This window comes from Perca flavescens, chromosome 24 (assembly GCF_004354835.1).
Source record: "Perca flavescens isolate YP-PL-M2 chromosome 24, PFLA_1.0, whole genome shotgun sequence".
NCBI classification, from domain to species: Eukaryota; Metazoa; Chordata; class Actinopteri; order Perciformes; family Percidae; genus Perca; species Perca flavescens.
The window spans coordinates 12,790,983-12,806,436 of NC_041354.1; the positions used below are offsets into that span (position 1 = coordinate 12,790,983).

Genomic DNA, 15,454 nt, shown 5'->3' on the forward strand with positions numbered 1-15,454 from the left:
AATAACACGTTAGTTGCAGCCCAAAACCTGTTTCATTGATGTCCCAGTGTATCCCTTTATTATTAACAGTGTGCGTTTGTAGCTTAGAAACCAGTGCTTTTGCATCACAATCTGCAAACAAGAACAGGAAATATCTTGGGAAACATCACGTGTCTTGGATTCTTAAACAACTTACTACTCTGCTTACTGTGTAATCACATTTCAATCAGCTTGTTTACATGCTCAGCAGCGTGCCAGGATACTGAGGTAGTATCAATCTTGGATCAGGCCTTATACAGTAGAAACAATATCCTGTTTACAGTGATAAGATGTTTCCACAATTAAACAAAAATGAGTAAGCTCAGAAACAGCCAGCACACTGAGCCGTGTACACTCCTGATTCATTGCTAGTTTTGTGTACTCTATAAACGGACAGGAACTGTTATAAGCAGTTATCCAAAGTACTTGTCACCTAATGCAGTGGTCATGTTTCTAGGATGTTGGCCACAACATTTTCCTTTCAATTTTGTGTTTTTTTATATTATTTACATCTCATATATTTCCAAATGATCTCTGTAAATTCTACATTAATACATACATACATTTATATCATTTTCAATCACATTGTCACAGCTTGGTTCTTCTTTCTCCTCAGCACCTAGTTTTGCAAAAGGCAATTGCATTTCCCAGAATGTGCTGACGAGATGCCCTCGTACAGCACCTCAAATTATCGATTGAAATGATGATTATTGTAGTATTTCAATTATGTGTATGCCTAATGCCTGCTTGAAACACAAAGGCATTTTGCAACAGAGACAAAGAGCTACCCCCTTTGACAAAACGTGTCATCGACCTGGTCCACGCTTGAGCAGCTGAGTGAAGCTGAAACGTTTCAGCGTTTCCACGAGTTTCATCACTTCATTCCCAAAGCAACACACCAAAACGTCTCGCTTGAGAAAAGAACTTGGATATGTTCACGTGCGGCTTGAGGTTTTGAGAATTAACAAAAACCTGCAGTGAACTGTAGCCTTAAATATTCATACGGGGTATACATTTCAGAATAAGTAGGGCCTATGCTCCAACAAAGCTAATGGGCCAGAAAATCTGTACAGGCTCCATGTCATGGGAGCGTTGTTGATTTTTACATGGAAAGAGGCCTTAAAGTGCGGCTTTGTTCTCTCGTATATCAGCGGTGCAGCATGAGTTCAGCTAAGTACTTCCTCTGCAATACCGGCCCGGCTGTCGCCACGGCAACCAAACACGAGGTTTGTTTTGGTGCTTGTGTTGCAGTGGGGGAGAGGCTACTTTCACAGTGTCTACCCTCTCACACGCAGTATGAAGTCCTTTGTTTAGAGAAAGGCCCTATAACGCTGTTTAATTTCCTTTTTTATTGTGCCTGTCGGTCAAGGTGAGCAAAATTCCTCCGGTTCTTGTCATTGTGGGCTAAAAGGTGGAAATCCGCTCTCGCCTACAGTGTGATACTTGTCTTTCTGGCATGCAGTGTGCTAATTACACTTTTTTGGCTGTGCTTTATTCACATCAGTGGCTGGTTGTTTAACCCTCGTGTCGTCCTTGGGTCAAATTTGACCCATTATCAAAAAGTTTCTATATCAGAAATTTGGGTTTTCTTAGAACGAAATTGTCAAAACGAAATAAGTGGATGGTTCCATACAACGCTCTTCACAAGTAAAATAAATGATCAGTTCACTACTTTCATTGGATTTGGGTGCTTTATTCAATTAAATAGCTTTTTGAAGAAAAACAATTGATAAAAGAACGTTGGAAAAAAGCTTAAAAAACGTCGAACAAAGTGACAAAAGCTTGCAAAACATTGGGGAAAGCGACTAAAGTGTCGAAAAAGGCGACAAAAAAGCTGAAAAAACTTTTCATTTAAAATTTTGACCCAGAAAAACAAAACGTTGCATGGTCGACCGGAAGACAACACAAGAGGTAAAAACTGCCTCGCAATGTTTGGTGGTTTTAATGTTTTATTCCTCCCCCCCCAACAAATGCTGCCTTTAATCAGCCGTACCAGTGTGAGTTTAATGTGATTGCAAGCTCACTCTCAGCCAACAGAAGCATCACTGTAGGCTTTTCAATGAAATACCCTTTGGCTTCCAGCGTGTCACTTGATCCTCATTTTATCAGTCTGGCAGGCATACCATGAGCAGATCTGTCTTCCTTGGCTGAACCAGATGAGTGCAGTTTATGAATTGAGTAAGTCTTAAGTGAGTCAGGGAGTAATTGAGGTCATAGACAGTAATCCCAGCTGCTGGATGCTTTCTCAAGTGGTCTAATGAATAGCATCTTGTTTAGCCCCTGCATCATTTCATTGTGCCCAGACTGCTTTGGATCTGGTTTCTCCAGCTGCGCTCCTTCACATTCATTAAATTTAATGCTTGATTTATTCATCTCCTCCTTGTCACACTGGTTTGTGTGTGTGTGTATTTGGGTTAGGTTCGGCACTTTCCTGCAACAGTTGTCTTGCTCCGTCTACATGACACTGAGGACTTGGTACATAGGATTTTGGAGAATTGATCAGCTCTCAGCTCTCTTCATCACAAAGATACCCCATCTGCTTGTTGTACAGTAAAGAGAAATCTTACATCTAATTAAAGCTTCTCTCTTCTTGTAAGCACTATATTCACTATGTTGGCTAGATATTGAGTTCAATTAGCATTCTGGATGTTTATGAAGCAAAGACACTGGCCAGTGTCTAATACGCACCCACATCATCCCCAGATATATACAGTGTATATTAACTTGCTCTGCATCCATTCCATGAAAACCAGCTAATCCATCTGAAATACTAAGATAAAGTTTCAAATGTATGGTAAGCTTGTGTATCAGTCCTTGTAAAAAAAAAAAAAAAAAAAAAAAAAAGGGTATGCATGTGAAGCACCACTGCAGTACATATTCAGACCTCTCAGTGGCTTCAGGCTATCCGTGTTAATGGGCACATTACACATTCATATTTTTACTTTACTAATATTATGACTTTCATTCAGAAATACCAAAACATAACTGCAAGCTTGGGAATTCTTCTCTTTTTAAGATGTCTTTTTCTTACATGAGCTTTGTATTCAGACATGACATTAATGAATGTGCTGCAATATATAAAATCCTCCCACATCCTCCCCACTGTATACTCTCCCACATCCCTTCCATTGCTGTCTTTCAGTCTCCGTCCCCTCATCATCATCTTCTGACCTTCGGTACTAGATTTCATTTAAACGAATCGCACATATGTGGTGACGTTTCCACTGCGCGTACATAAAACCACATGTAGAAGAATGCATATACATGGAGAAACATTCGTAAGTTGTACTGATGAATCATTGCAAATGACATGATTTGTGGTAGAAAGCAAAATAAAACAAGTTTTGGGTTACTACTGAGACTTTCTGCTAAAAGACCACTGAAGTTAAACTATCAAGAAATACATATTACATTGTCTTAGGTTTTCTGAAGGGGCTTAAAGTGGGTTTTCTGGGGTGGAAGATTCAATAGCAGTGCTCTCAAAAAGGGGCAACGAAGAACAGTTTATTTTTTTTAAAGTGGCTACTTAAGAAAACATGGCCAAGGTAAACTTTAGCCTTAATAACCACTGTCTTAATCTGCTGCTAATTTAGTTTGTCATTGAAGATCATAGAGAGACCAATTTGCCAGAATTTGTCTTATCACCTTTAAGAAAAATGTACATGTGAGTTTAAAAATCTTGTGATCTCAGCTGAATTGTATAATAGCAACTGTAATTCTACCAAATATTTCACTTTTTTTCCAGATTCCCCTTCAACAGCAGCTTTATGGAGCACCATTGTGAAGTTATAGATGTTTCGAGGAGAGTTTCTGTTGTATCATTTAAGAGAACACCTACTTCACATCACGCTGGTTTTCATTCTCGGTCTCTGGGTTTCTCCGTGCTGGATGTAAGAATAAACTATGACCTCAGCCTATGATTTTAACTCAAGCAAGTGGACGCACGTGAGAATCCCACGGTCAAGTAAGCACAAAGGTTTTTCAGACAACTCTTCCGCTTGGGTATTATTTAATCAGGTCTAACAAAGTCTTGACAGTGTTAACGTTAAAATCTGAAAAAGTGAATTCTTTTGACTACACACTGTGTAACATAAACACATTGGATTGAAGTCTCAAGTGTTAAAAAGTTACTGTGCATGCACAAAAACAAAAAAAATCAAACAACTGAGTTCAATCTGATCGCATTTTTCCTTCGATTATATTTTAATTTTACACATTCAAAACATGCTGGATTTAGTGAATAAATGAAATTGGCAAGCATGGATGACAAACTATAAAACATAACACTTCTTTTTGCACACTTTAATTCTCAGAAAACCAAACAACTTAATCATAATGCAGTATGTGTAATATGAAGTATAAAAACTGGTATGATACATCAGTATGAATAGTCTGACTACATGGCAAATTGGCCACTGAGTACAATACAGTAAGTGCACATAAGTTAAAACCTGGTGTAATGTCAAATTAAGTCGACATTTCTAGTGCTTTCAAATGGTATTGTTCTCTCATGCAGGCAAACCATTGTTTGAACTTAATCACACAGAACCAAGCAAACCAACCAAAATTAAAAGGAAACATTCAAACCCTGGTTTAAGACCATAAATCAAGTAAAGCAGACATGTAAATGTATCAGGGTATAGAGTTGGGGTATAAGGGTCTATTGTTATAGTGGATATCATGGGCAGGATTCAGTAACAAAGGATGGGATGGAGGGTTGGGGGGGTGGGGGTGGTTATCAGGTCAGTCATAGACATTACTTACTGTAATTTGTGATGGCCTTTGGATTGGGGTGGAGGTGGGCTTAATCATGATGCTACTTGTGATTTTGCTGTTGCCTTTGGCAGTAGGAGTGCTGCAATTTGCAAGCACCTGAGTCCTTTGCTCCTGGAGTCCAGGTGTGTGGCACGGACTGAGTGTTTGCGACGGAGTGCTGATGCTCTGAATAAAGGGGCTCCCTAAGTGAATGTGGATTTTGTTGTCCTCCGTGGTGATGACGTTGGGGCCTGAGCTGTTAGACCTCTGGACCTGCCAGCTGCTTTGTCTTTCCGGGGTCACGCGGAAGATGGCGTGCCCTCCGACAACCTCCACAGGCTCTGTGGAGAGGGAGCGCTCAGGGGTGCCTGTTGTGACCGACACGATTTGTATAGGTGACATGGCTCTGTCTGGCGTTACAGAGCCACAAGAGTCTGGAGTAATTGCTCTTGAGTACGTAGCCACAGTGAAAGGTGATAGGGCCCTATCTGGTGAACACGGTTCGTCAGAGATTGGGGAACTTTTAGATTTTGTCGTTGGGGAATTGGATTTAGCAGTAGGGGATATGGAAGCATTCTGGATGATGGTAATTCTCTGTTTGGGTGGACCTCCACTTGTGGGTATGACGGCAGTGCTAGTGAATGACTGGGTGTTTTCTGTGGTTGGGCTGGTGATCTCTAGTGTTGCTGTGTTATATCCGTGGTCAGGAGTCACTTTAATGTGCAGAGGCTGCCCAGGACTGTGGGTCAACACAACATCTCCGGGCTGAACGTGGTTGCCATTCTGCCGCGGTTGCACTTTACCATTCACCTGACAGGGGGTGTCTTTGTTTTTAAGGAATGGTACCCGAGCTCTTCTCAAGTTGTTTAGATTATTCACGTTGTTGATAAGTGAGGGGCTGCATTTGGTGAGCTGAAGCTCGTTGCTGTAGTTTGCATTTTCTTCAGCTTCGCTCTCGTCGTACAGCTTCCCGTTGACCACGGCACGTTCCAGTGGCGCCATTGTCTTACAGTTGGGAGACATAAAGTCAAGTGGCTCTGTCTGAACTTCCTTGGTGGAAACATGAAGGTCTGAAAAGCGCCTTCCATTCATGCCAGGGCGAAGACTTTTGCTAAAGCGTCTGTATCTCTCAAGCTCTCTTGTGAGTGTCTCCATTTCTCTGGCCAGTTCTTTGTTTCGGACCTCCTGCTGGGTCAGTTTTCTTTGGAGTGTCGAGTGGTCAGTTTTCATGCGGCAAATTGAATCCTCTGTTCCCATGTATTCGTGGATCTTCTCTTTCAGAGCTGCTACCTCTCTGGTCAAATGACTAGACTTTGCCTCCTCCTCCTTCAAGCGTTTATAAAGAACATGCTCTTGATTGCACTCTTTCTTTTCAGCCAGTTGGTACTTTGAAAGTTCTTTTCTGGATATTTCCAGCTCCTCCATCAAGGCTTTACCTTTCTCTTGTTCGTTGTTGAATCTTTTCTCCAGCGATTCAAACTCTTCTGTTTTTAAGAGGTCACCTTCTACCACTTTCATGTCCTTTAATTTGCGTCTGAGGCGTTCAACCTCCTGCGTCAAATCCTTGACTTTGTTGTCTTCTTGTTGGAAGCGGTTAGCAATGGGTGTTTTGATGTGCTCCTCTTTAGCTTTGCTTCTCACATATTCTCTTTCTATGTTCTCAAGCGATTGCAACCTTTTCTTCATCATGTTGATCTTAGACTCCAAATCATTGCTCTTTTCCTCTTCAGCGCTCAGCTTGGCCTTCAAGTCGTCTCTTTCCTTTGTAGCACCGCACATTTTCTCCTCCAGCTCAGCCTTTGACCTCAGTGCTTTCTTGCTCTCCTCAATTAGCTTCTCTGTGACTGATGTAACTTTGTCCTGTTCAGCTTGAAGTTTGCCAGTGCTGTTCTGGACCTTGTTCTCCATTTGCTTTAGCTTTTCGGCCATTGCCTTTCTGTCATCTACCAGCATGACTGTCAGAGTCTTTAACTTGGTTAGATCTTCCTTCAGTGTCAGCTCTGTCTTTCCCAGTTGGCTTTCAGCAGCCTCCAGTTCTTTGACCCTGACTTTCAAGACTTCCAGCTCACTGGTCAGAACCTTTGACACTGTCCTCTCCTTCTCCAGGTTACTTTTAAGCGAGTTGCATTCTTGTTTGCTCTTGCTGAATGCGTCCTCCAATTTCTCCAAGTCCATAATTCTGTGGTTCAGTTTATCGACTTCAGCCTTCAAGCTCCGGCTTTGATTGGCCTCTTTCTCCAGTTTCTTGTTGAGGTCCCTGCAGTGGTCCTCCATTCTGATCAACTCTTCATCCTTTCCCTCCATTTCAAGTACCCTTTTCCGTAACTCTTCAAGCTCAGACATGAGGCTAGAGTTTCCGCACTCACCACGGCTAATTTTGTCCCTCAGCTCCAGCAGTTCCTCCTCAGCCCTGCGCAGGGTCTTGTTGGTCTCCTCCAGCTCATCAAGCTGCCTGCTGAGAGTTGACAGCTTCTGGCGCAGCTGCCTGTTTTGGGCATCCTCACTGGTCAATTTGGCAGTCATGGCCTCTTGTTCCTGATGGTATCGACCGGCTTGGTCACGCAGCTCAGCCTCCAAGCGAAAGACCTTTTGCTCCTCTTCCTGCAGACGGGCATTGGCTGAGCTCAGCTCCTCCTGGGCTTGTGAAGCACTGGCACTCAGTTCTTGGACCTTTGCCGTTTGTTGATTCAGCTGCTCAGTGAGACGCTGTTGTTCATCCACAACCATCAACGCAAATGACTTGAGTTTTGTCAGCTCCTCCTTCAGACTTGTGACCTTTTTGTTGTTCTCGTCCTCCTTTCTTTCTTGGTAGGTTTTTTCCTGATCAATTAACACCTTCAACCTGTAAAAAATTAAAAACAAGGCAAACATGATCTTTGAGCAATTCAGAACTTGTATATAGACAGTTTATTATTGCAAAATTGTTACTTTTCCTGCATTTTCTATTAGTTGCACTCAATTTATGTACTTTTTTTCAATAAATTTTTTTGATTAACTTCCCAGTGACATTTTGAGCAACACAAATTTAAAGCATTGATAAATCTAAAATGTCAGTCTTTTTCATTTGCTAATGTTATACATGAAAGGTGCAAAAGAAACCCTACACCCCCACTGGAATTACCCATTGGGCCGACTTCTCCAAGCACTGACACATCATAAACACTGTTATTTTCCCTGCATTTCTGAGAAGGACTAACATTTTTATGTCATGGAAAATTTAACAGATCATAAAAAGCATTACTTTTAACTCTCTCAGGTTGGTTGTCTGAAATACCTGTGGTTACATTTTTTTTAACTCCCTTGTTGCCAGCTAATTCTCCTATGGGTTGGAAACCTGAGTCACTGCTGTAAATATTTGGCCTAGAGTTTAACAATCAGTTTCAATACTAACATTTGGCCAATTAAGTCCTCTGGGAAATTGTGGGAAAAGACAGACAATGCAATATCATTGAAGTTGACCCCTGAAAACCAGATAAGATAAGCTAAGCAATACTGTAAAAAGGGTATTTGTGACCAGGATTAAGTAAACAATGGCATTAAGTTGCCATTGTTTAATGGTATTCTGCATGCATTTATTTTGGTCCATTTTTGATCAAACATAAACTTTGTATTGAAGTGTAGAGTATGCTCATTGTATGTTCAAAAAAAATACTTGACACAGAGGAGAAATGGTTGAAAAAAAGAGCAAATGAATGGATAAAGGGCAAGTCCCTGCACATGGAGGCAGAGACACAGTTTAAAACAAAAGTCAGTAAAAGAAAATGTAAGTTGATTCCTTTGAGACAGGATGTTATCCTGAAACGAGGAGCACTTGTGGATAGTCTACAGTTTGTTTAAAATCAATTACTGTGAAAATTCACTGCTCCGGACTACAAATATCAAAGGCAGTAAAATAAAATATCACATATTCCTCTCCTTTCTAATAAGTTTTTATGTGATATGTATAGTTCCACAACTAGGCGTCTTGTATTTTACTTGTATCTCAAATGATGTCAAGGTACATTGCACGTGTCGTGTGCCATTGGATGCAGTTGCAGTGGGGTCAGTACATGTGGCACATGCATACATCACCAAGCCAGAGTGCCTACAGCCCCAGGGGAAGGTATGTTATGACTGCTGTGTGTGCAGCTGCCAGGCATTTCCACACATATGGGCCACTGGCATGGAACAATCCTTTAATTAAGGGGTTCCTCTACTACCAACCCTTCTCCCCCTTACCAAAACCACCACCACTAACCCCCCATTTATTTCTTATACATTTAAAGGAATTCCCCCTGCTTTCAAGGGCAATTACAGTCCCACAGAGTTTATACAGAAATCCCCCCACACACACACAAACGCACACACTAATTCCACATGTACACTCGGATTGTGGGCCATGATGTAAGTGTGGAAGGGTGGGTCACTTCTCAGCAGCAGTGTATGTCATTTCTTTCTCCAGTAGCTGCTAAAGGGTGGGAGTGGGGGGGGGGGACAAGTAACTGCATCCATGTGTTGCAATTAGGTCCAGACCAAACACTCAATACAATATTATAATTAAATTCATAAGATTCCTTATTAGTGTGGTTTGGGTAGATCGTTGGGAAATACGCTATTATTCTTAATTATGAATTATGCTGTAAACTTTATTTTATGTTAACTCCCGTTGACACACAAGGATGTACCTTTCAACCAGGTTAGGGTTAGGGTATTATTTTGAAATGCATTCTGCATGATAAAAACATTTTTGTACTTTAAGTATACTTTGATACTTGTATGTGTGACCTTTACAGTACATAGTATTTCTACACTGTTGGGTGTTACATTTAACTAAAGTAAAATATCTGACATTTTGTGTTACAGGGCTGCTACATTAGGATTTATGGTTTTTAACAGAACCTGTAAAGCAAACCCTAATCCCATATAAAGTTTTTGTGGACTTCTTTTTATTTCAAGGTCTGAGTAGTCCAGGTGCTCGGATTATTTTTCTGTCTAGCTTTGTTGAATTTAAGTTTGCCCTTGTGATATACTGGCTACCAGAAGTTTTGATCAAATGTTTTAATCATCTTAACTTTCAAGGACTCTGTCATGCAAGGAACTTTATCTTGAAACATGCATGTGTTGAAATATTACACTTTCTCTGAATGGATTGTGTACGTAGAAACACTAAGTTGCTAAGCGAAACAAGCAGACATCTCTCTTGCGAACTGGCTTGTCGCCTATAATCACTGTTTATTCAATCTCTTATCTCAGTCCCCGCTGTTTTCCTAGTGATATCGTCAGCCAAAATAGAAAGAGGAATGTACTTTGTTCCCTAGTAGGACTGTAAACTATGCCTATCACTCTTTTCTTCGTTTTAAAATCCTTCTAAGTCCTGAATTGGATATTAATCATATGTACTGCATGCTAGGGCATTTTGTGCCAATAAAGACAAATCCTTTGAGAGGAAACTTACATGGCTCGTATGCCCAAAACACACCCTCGCCTTACACCAGTGAAATCACTTCTAGCCCTTTATGGGACTATTATGCTATTCCCGATGTACTTTGTGGTACATAAGGAAATGTTGGTCCTGATAAGTTCCTGAAATTTTTCTCATCAGGGACACACACATAAATGAGTGTATTTGGCCAAACACAGCCACCTCTAAGACCATTTTTGTTGCTAGATATAATTTAGTGCAGACTTGCAAGTCTGCATAGTTGGTGGGACAATAGATGGAGTGACCTTTGGTGAAAGCATATTATCCTGCAGCTGACCCTTAACTAATGCTGGAGACCAACCAAGCATACTTTAACAAGTAGTAGTAGCTCAACTGACCAGCTTTCACCATCTAATGTAAGTCAGTAAAAGCAGTTGCCATATGTGTTCAGGGAACACATAAACATTACAGCTGATCTACATAGCATTTGTCCACATTTCCCTCCGCGTCATGTTTTATCTCAGCGTCATTTGAGAGCAGAGATCCGTACAGCTTGAAAGAACATTATTTCGGAGGAATAAATTGTAAAGTGCTGCACAAAGCTTTTGACATATCAGTTTCATGGCTATCAACATTACAGTGCAACTTACCACCCACTCTGCAGCCTGTACAACCTTTGCAACAGGCACCAAATTTAGATTGGTTTCCTCTAAAAGTGGATGCATGACCACCACCGCCGGTCATTAATGTGTCATGGAAAAATGGGTTGCACAGAGTCATTTGGTGGGTTAGGGTGCCAAAGTAGGATTTCTTAACGCTAGAGAGTTGTTTGTTGGCTTTGTTGCAAATATATATTTTTTGCCTTTCCCTGAATTGTAAGCTAACATAATTACCATTAAAAAAGAAAGAAAAGGAAACATCCAGTTGAGAGCAGTCAGGGAGTTACAACTAGCCACACCGTTACAGCTTTACAGAGGGCTTTCTTCTCTTTACAAACACGGAAACTGTGGCTCACCCGCTGCTTAAAGCTGCGTTACACGTTCCATATGTCATTTCCTAACCACAAGTGATTAGGTCATGTATGTACGGACCAATTTATCCTGCGTGTATACACACGGCCACCTCCACTTTAACATGTGGATGGTGGGCCAAATGCCCTCATGTGTGACAGAGTTTGAAGGGGAGGATGCTGATTGATGCAGTGTGTAGACTGTATGTAAAGTCCACACAGGCTAAGTGATATGCCCCCAGAGTGCAATCAACATGTGTAAAATATGTAACTCTGATATTTATTAACTTCCTTGTAGTGGTGATAAGGTTAACGGAGTGCTGTGTTACCAAACGAGGCCTAGATGTGATGTTTGTGATCTAAAACATTGTGTATTAATAAATTAGATTATACAGTATTGCTAAAATGCTGAATGTATATTATGGAACTGTTGCTACCTGAAATCCCCCATTCACTATTTTAACACCACAGATATTTCTTAACCCAAAACATAGCTGCTGTTTAATGCAAAGAAGTATAAGTCATTAGTTTATCTTTTTGGGGCATTTTAGGCCTTTAATGCCACAGGACAGATGAAGACATGAAAGGGGAGAGAGAAGGGGAACGACATGCGGCAATGGGCCACAGGTCGGAGTCGAGCCCGCAGCCACCGCATCAAGGAGTAAGCCTCTATATATGTGCGCCTGCTCTACCAACTGAGCTAACCCAGCCACATTAGTTTCTCATTTTGACATAAAGATTTTCACAACCACTGTCAATCAGGGAAGACAAGAAATAAATGTATCAATAAAAAGCCATCAAAAGTACTTGATATCTTAAATGCTTAATACTTTGGTTCTGTCCTAAAAAATAATGGGCTGACAGTATATATTTCAGTGTAGTATAATCACAGAATATGTGTAATGTAGTGTCTGCCATCCTGTATCTCTTACACTGTCTTTTTGTTCTACTGTACTCATGGGATGCCACATGATCCTTGTACTATTTATCTTTGGTATTTTGTGCGTGCGAAACTAAGTTGTCAGTATTTCTACGATCATGTGTCCTTGACAAATTCCTGCCCAGTAAATTTGCAGGGACATAAATGTGACATGTTCAACACTTTCCGACACAAATAGTTCTTATCTTTGGTCAAGGTTGCAATGGCAGACGACTCGTTATCTCCTGTTAGAACATTCTTCAGTTTCTGAATTAAATGTGATATTACTCTGATATGCTTTGAGACATTAAAAAAAAGGTTCCCACTATAGTTTATATACTGCACAATTTAACACATTTCAAAAATTATTTAAATCTTAAACCAAATGATTCTACTGAGTTTTATAAACTTCTTTGACCAGTTGTTTAATATATGATCCTCAAACGTTTACGAAATAATTCACAGTAACTAAGCATAAAATGAGTAACTCTAAAGCCAAAAAAGTACTATTAAAAACACACACTTTGAAACTTAGTATTACTAAGTACACAAGAACACCAGTACTAAAGTATGATGCCTTTAACATCTTTACGTCTCCAAGCCAATCAAGAGATCGCCAACTCTTTTTTAAACATTTTTTTTCTTCAAATTGAGAGTTTTGAAGTAATGTTAAGTGTGCCTACCTGTGCCAAAAGCTCTCCCGGTTTCACTGCCATAAGCTCATTATCTTGCCTTACAACACCCGTCCCTCAACTCTTCCTCTCTGTGTGTGTCTGACTCTCTTAGTAGCTGTAATGTGGCATTCCTGCAGTCAGACCAAACAATAAGGGATGTGCTCCCTGCCTATGGACCATTACATCATCAGCATGTCCTTATATGGAGCTTTGCATTGCAGAGGCTCGCAAGAAGGGGGTGTGCTTGCTCTCGTGTGCAAACTGTGTGGTGTGTGAGTGTTTAAGCGAGTCTCCAAAAGTCACTGTTTAACTAAAGGATGTGGCAGAGAAGAGGGAAAGGTTTTTCTTGACGTATGTTAACGTGTGAAATATCTGCCTGGTCTGTCACTGCTCCAGAGGCCGGGCCAGAAGAGAGGTGAAGAGAGACAAGGAGTTTGAGTTACAGTATTTCCTTCTGGCTCTTGTCAACATAATTCAACGTATTCAGCCTTGGAGGGAAGAAAAAAAAAAAGAATCGGCTTGCAAAGTTTATAAGAAAAATCTCGGAGAGGGATTTGTAACTGAGGCCATTGCCGAAGAACATGACAAGACATGTAACACGTATCTTTGACGTGTGAAATGGTTATTCACAGCCCACACCTGAGAGTAGCATCACCCTCCGAGTCTCACCAAGCAACACTGCTAACATGCTAGGGATGTTTGTGGTTGGTCCTAGAAATCCTAGACAAAAGATGCATTCACACCTGGACTCTGAAATACAGTGAGCAAGTCAGAAGCCATTGTATTATTTTTGATATCTCAATTTTGAAACTTGGAGCATTCAATTCTCAAGCAGGTTAGACTACTAGTAACGCCTTATTTGCAGGATTATCCCAACAATCAGTAGGACGCCTCCAACTCATTCAAAATGCAGCAGCCAGAGTCCTTACACGTACAAATAACATTTGAACAAATTACTCCGGTACTCAAATCACTTCACCGGCTCCAGGTACAATGCAGAATCTCTTTAAAAAAAATCCTGCTAATAGTCTGTAAAGCACTTAATGGTTTAGCTCTACGATACATCTCTGGTTTGCTCACTGATCACAACCCCCATCAGGCCTTTCAGGTCGTCAGGCACAGGTCTTCTATCCGGCATCAGATCCAGGTCCAGTGAGGGGGGGCCTTTAGTTACTGTGGTCCTGCTCTCTGGAACAAGCTGCCTGATGACCTGAGGTCCATCACAACTGTGTCCACAATGAAAAGCAAACTCAAAACCTTTTCATTTCCTCAGGTATTTGTTTAATTACAGAGTGTGTGTGTGCGTGTTTGTGTGTGTGTGTGTGTGTGTGTGTGTGTGTGTGTGTGTGTGTGTGTGTGTGTGTGTGTGTGTGTGTGTGTGTGTGTGTGTGTGTGTGTGTGTGAGGGAATTTGTGTGGTATGTCTTGTATGTTTTTGTTGATTGTCTTGTTATGTATTACCATTTCTATTCATGCTTTGTTTTTAATGTGCATGCTGGTAATAATAAAGCACTTGGGGTTTACGTGTAATGAAAGGTGCTATACAAATAAAACTGGCATTGACATATTCATCTTTTCTCTCAACATGGTCCCTTACACAGGCTCTATTCATACCATTCTTTACAGTGAGATTTACTGCATTATGTTAGAATACATCATAAAAGTACAGCATGCATAAAAGTATTATTATATTAGTATTATACTTAAGTATCTAAAAGTCATTATGCAAAAAGGTCCCTTTCATGAGCTATTTTAGTATTTTCTACCAGGGCGCCCGGATAGCTAAGTTGGTAGAGCGGGTGCCTATTTAATAGAGGTTTACTCCTCCATGCAGTGGACCCGAGTTTGACTCCGACCTGCGTCCCTTTGCTGCATGTCATTCCCCCCTCTCTCTCCCCTTTCATTTCTTCAGCTGTCCTGTCAATAAAGGCCTAAAAATGCCCCAAAAATAAACTTAAAAAAAAAGAAATCCACCTACCAGCACCTCTAAAGCTCACACTTCACATTTCTATATCCATGCAAATACAAAGGTGTACCATTTTCATCAAAAGTACAGTTCTTGGGTCCATTTACTTTGTTACTCTGCACTACTGGTATAGAGTTCATCTTGCAGCCAACATTGTGAGAATATCCAAGTCGAGGGTTGGGTAGTTGTTTAACTACACCTGTGGGTGTAAAAGTGGCTCCACAAACAAAATAATGGATTTTCATGCAGCAGTGTAATCATAGCTTAAACCAGCACACATTGCTCTTTTTCAGTGGCACATTGTTCGGATCACAATGCCTCAGTCTTTATTTTCGTTATCAAATTCTCAGGCTATAGCTGGTGACTAAATCCATCTTTTAAAAGTATTAACCTTGCGCGTTATCTATTGTGATGGGAGCACATTTTATAGCGAGGTTATTGCTTAGCTGTCAGTGTTTGTATTGTTCTGAGAAAAAATGTGCCCTGTTTATTGAAACAATGGGACCTGTGGCACTGCATGGTGCAGAAACATATGGTCAACTCAAGTCATTATTTTCTGAAAAGCACAGTGCAAGACCCGCGGGACCTTGTCGCCTGACACGCAATAAGACAGCAAATTAGTCACATAAACATATCAGTCAGTAAAAACACAAAGTGTGTTCTGTCACTATGTGCCTTCAGGCAGTATGTTGCATTTCTAACTGATCCCAGCC

The 15,454-nt window shown here is 40.8% G+C and overlaps 1 protein-coding gene across 3 annotated transcripts in view; it reads right to left on the reverse strand.

Moving 5' to 3' along the window:
• filip1l (filamin A interacting protein 1-like) overlaps positions 1–15,454 on the reverse strand; it is a 79,164-nt gene that overhangs the window by 1,525 nt on the left and 62,185 nt on the right. For 2 of the 3 annotated variants that reach the window (XM_028571868.1, XM_028571870.1), the window contains exon 5: positions 4,783–7,615. In XM_028571868.1, the coding sequence (XP_028427669.1) occupies positions 4,783–7,615 (2,833 nt within the window). Of the gene's footprint in view, positions 1–4,782; positions 7,616–12,785; positions 12,957–15,454 lie in introns of those variants that run through there. The other variant, XM_028571871.1, reaches the window with a different exon arrangement.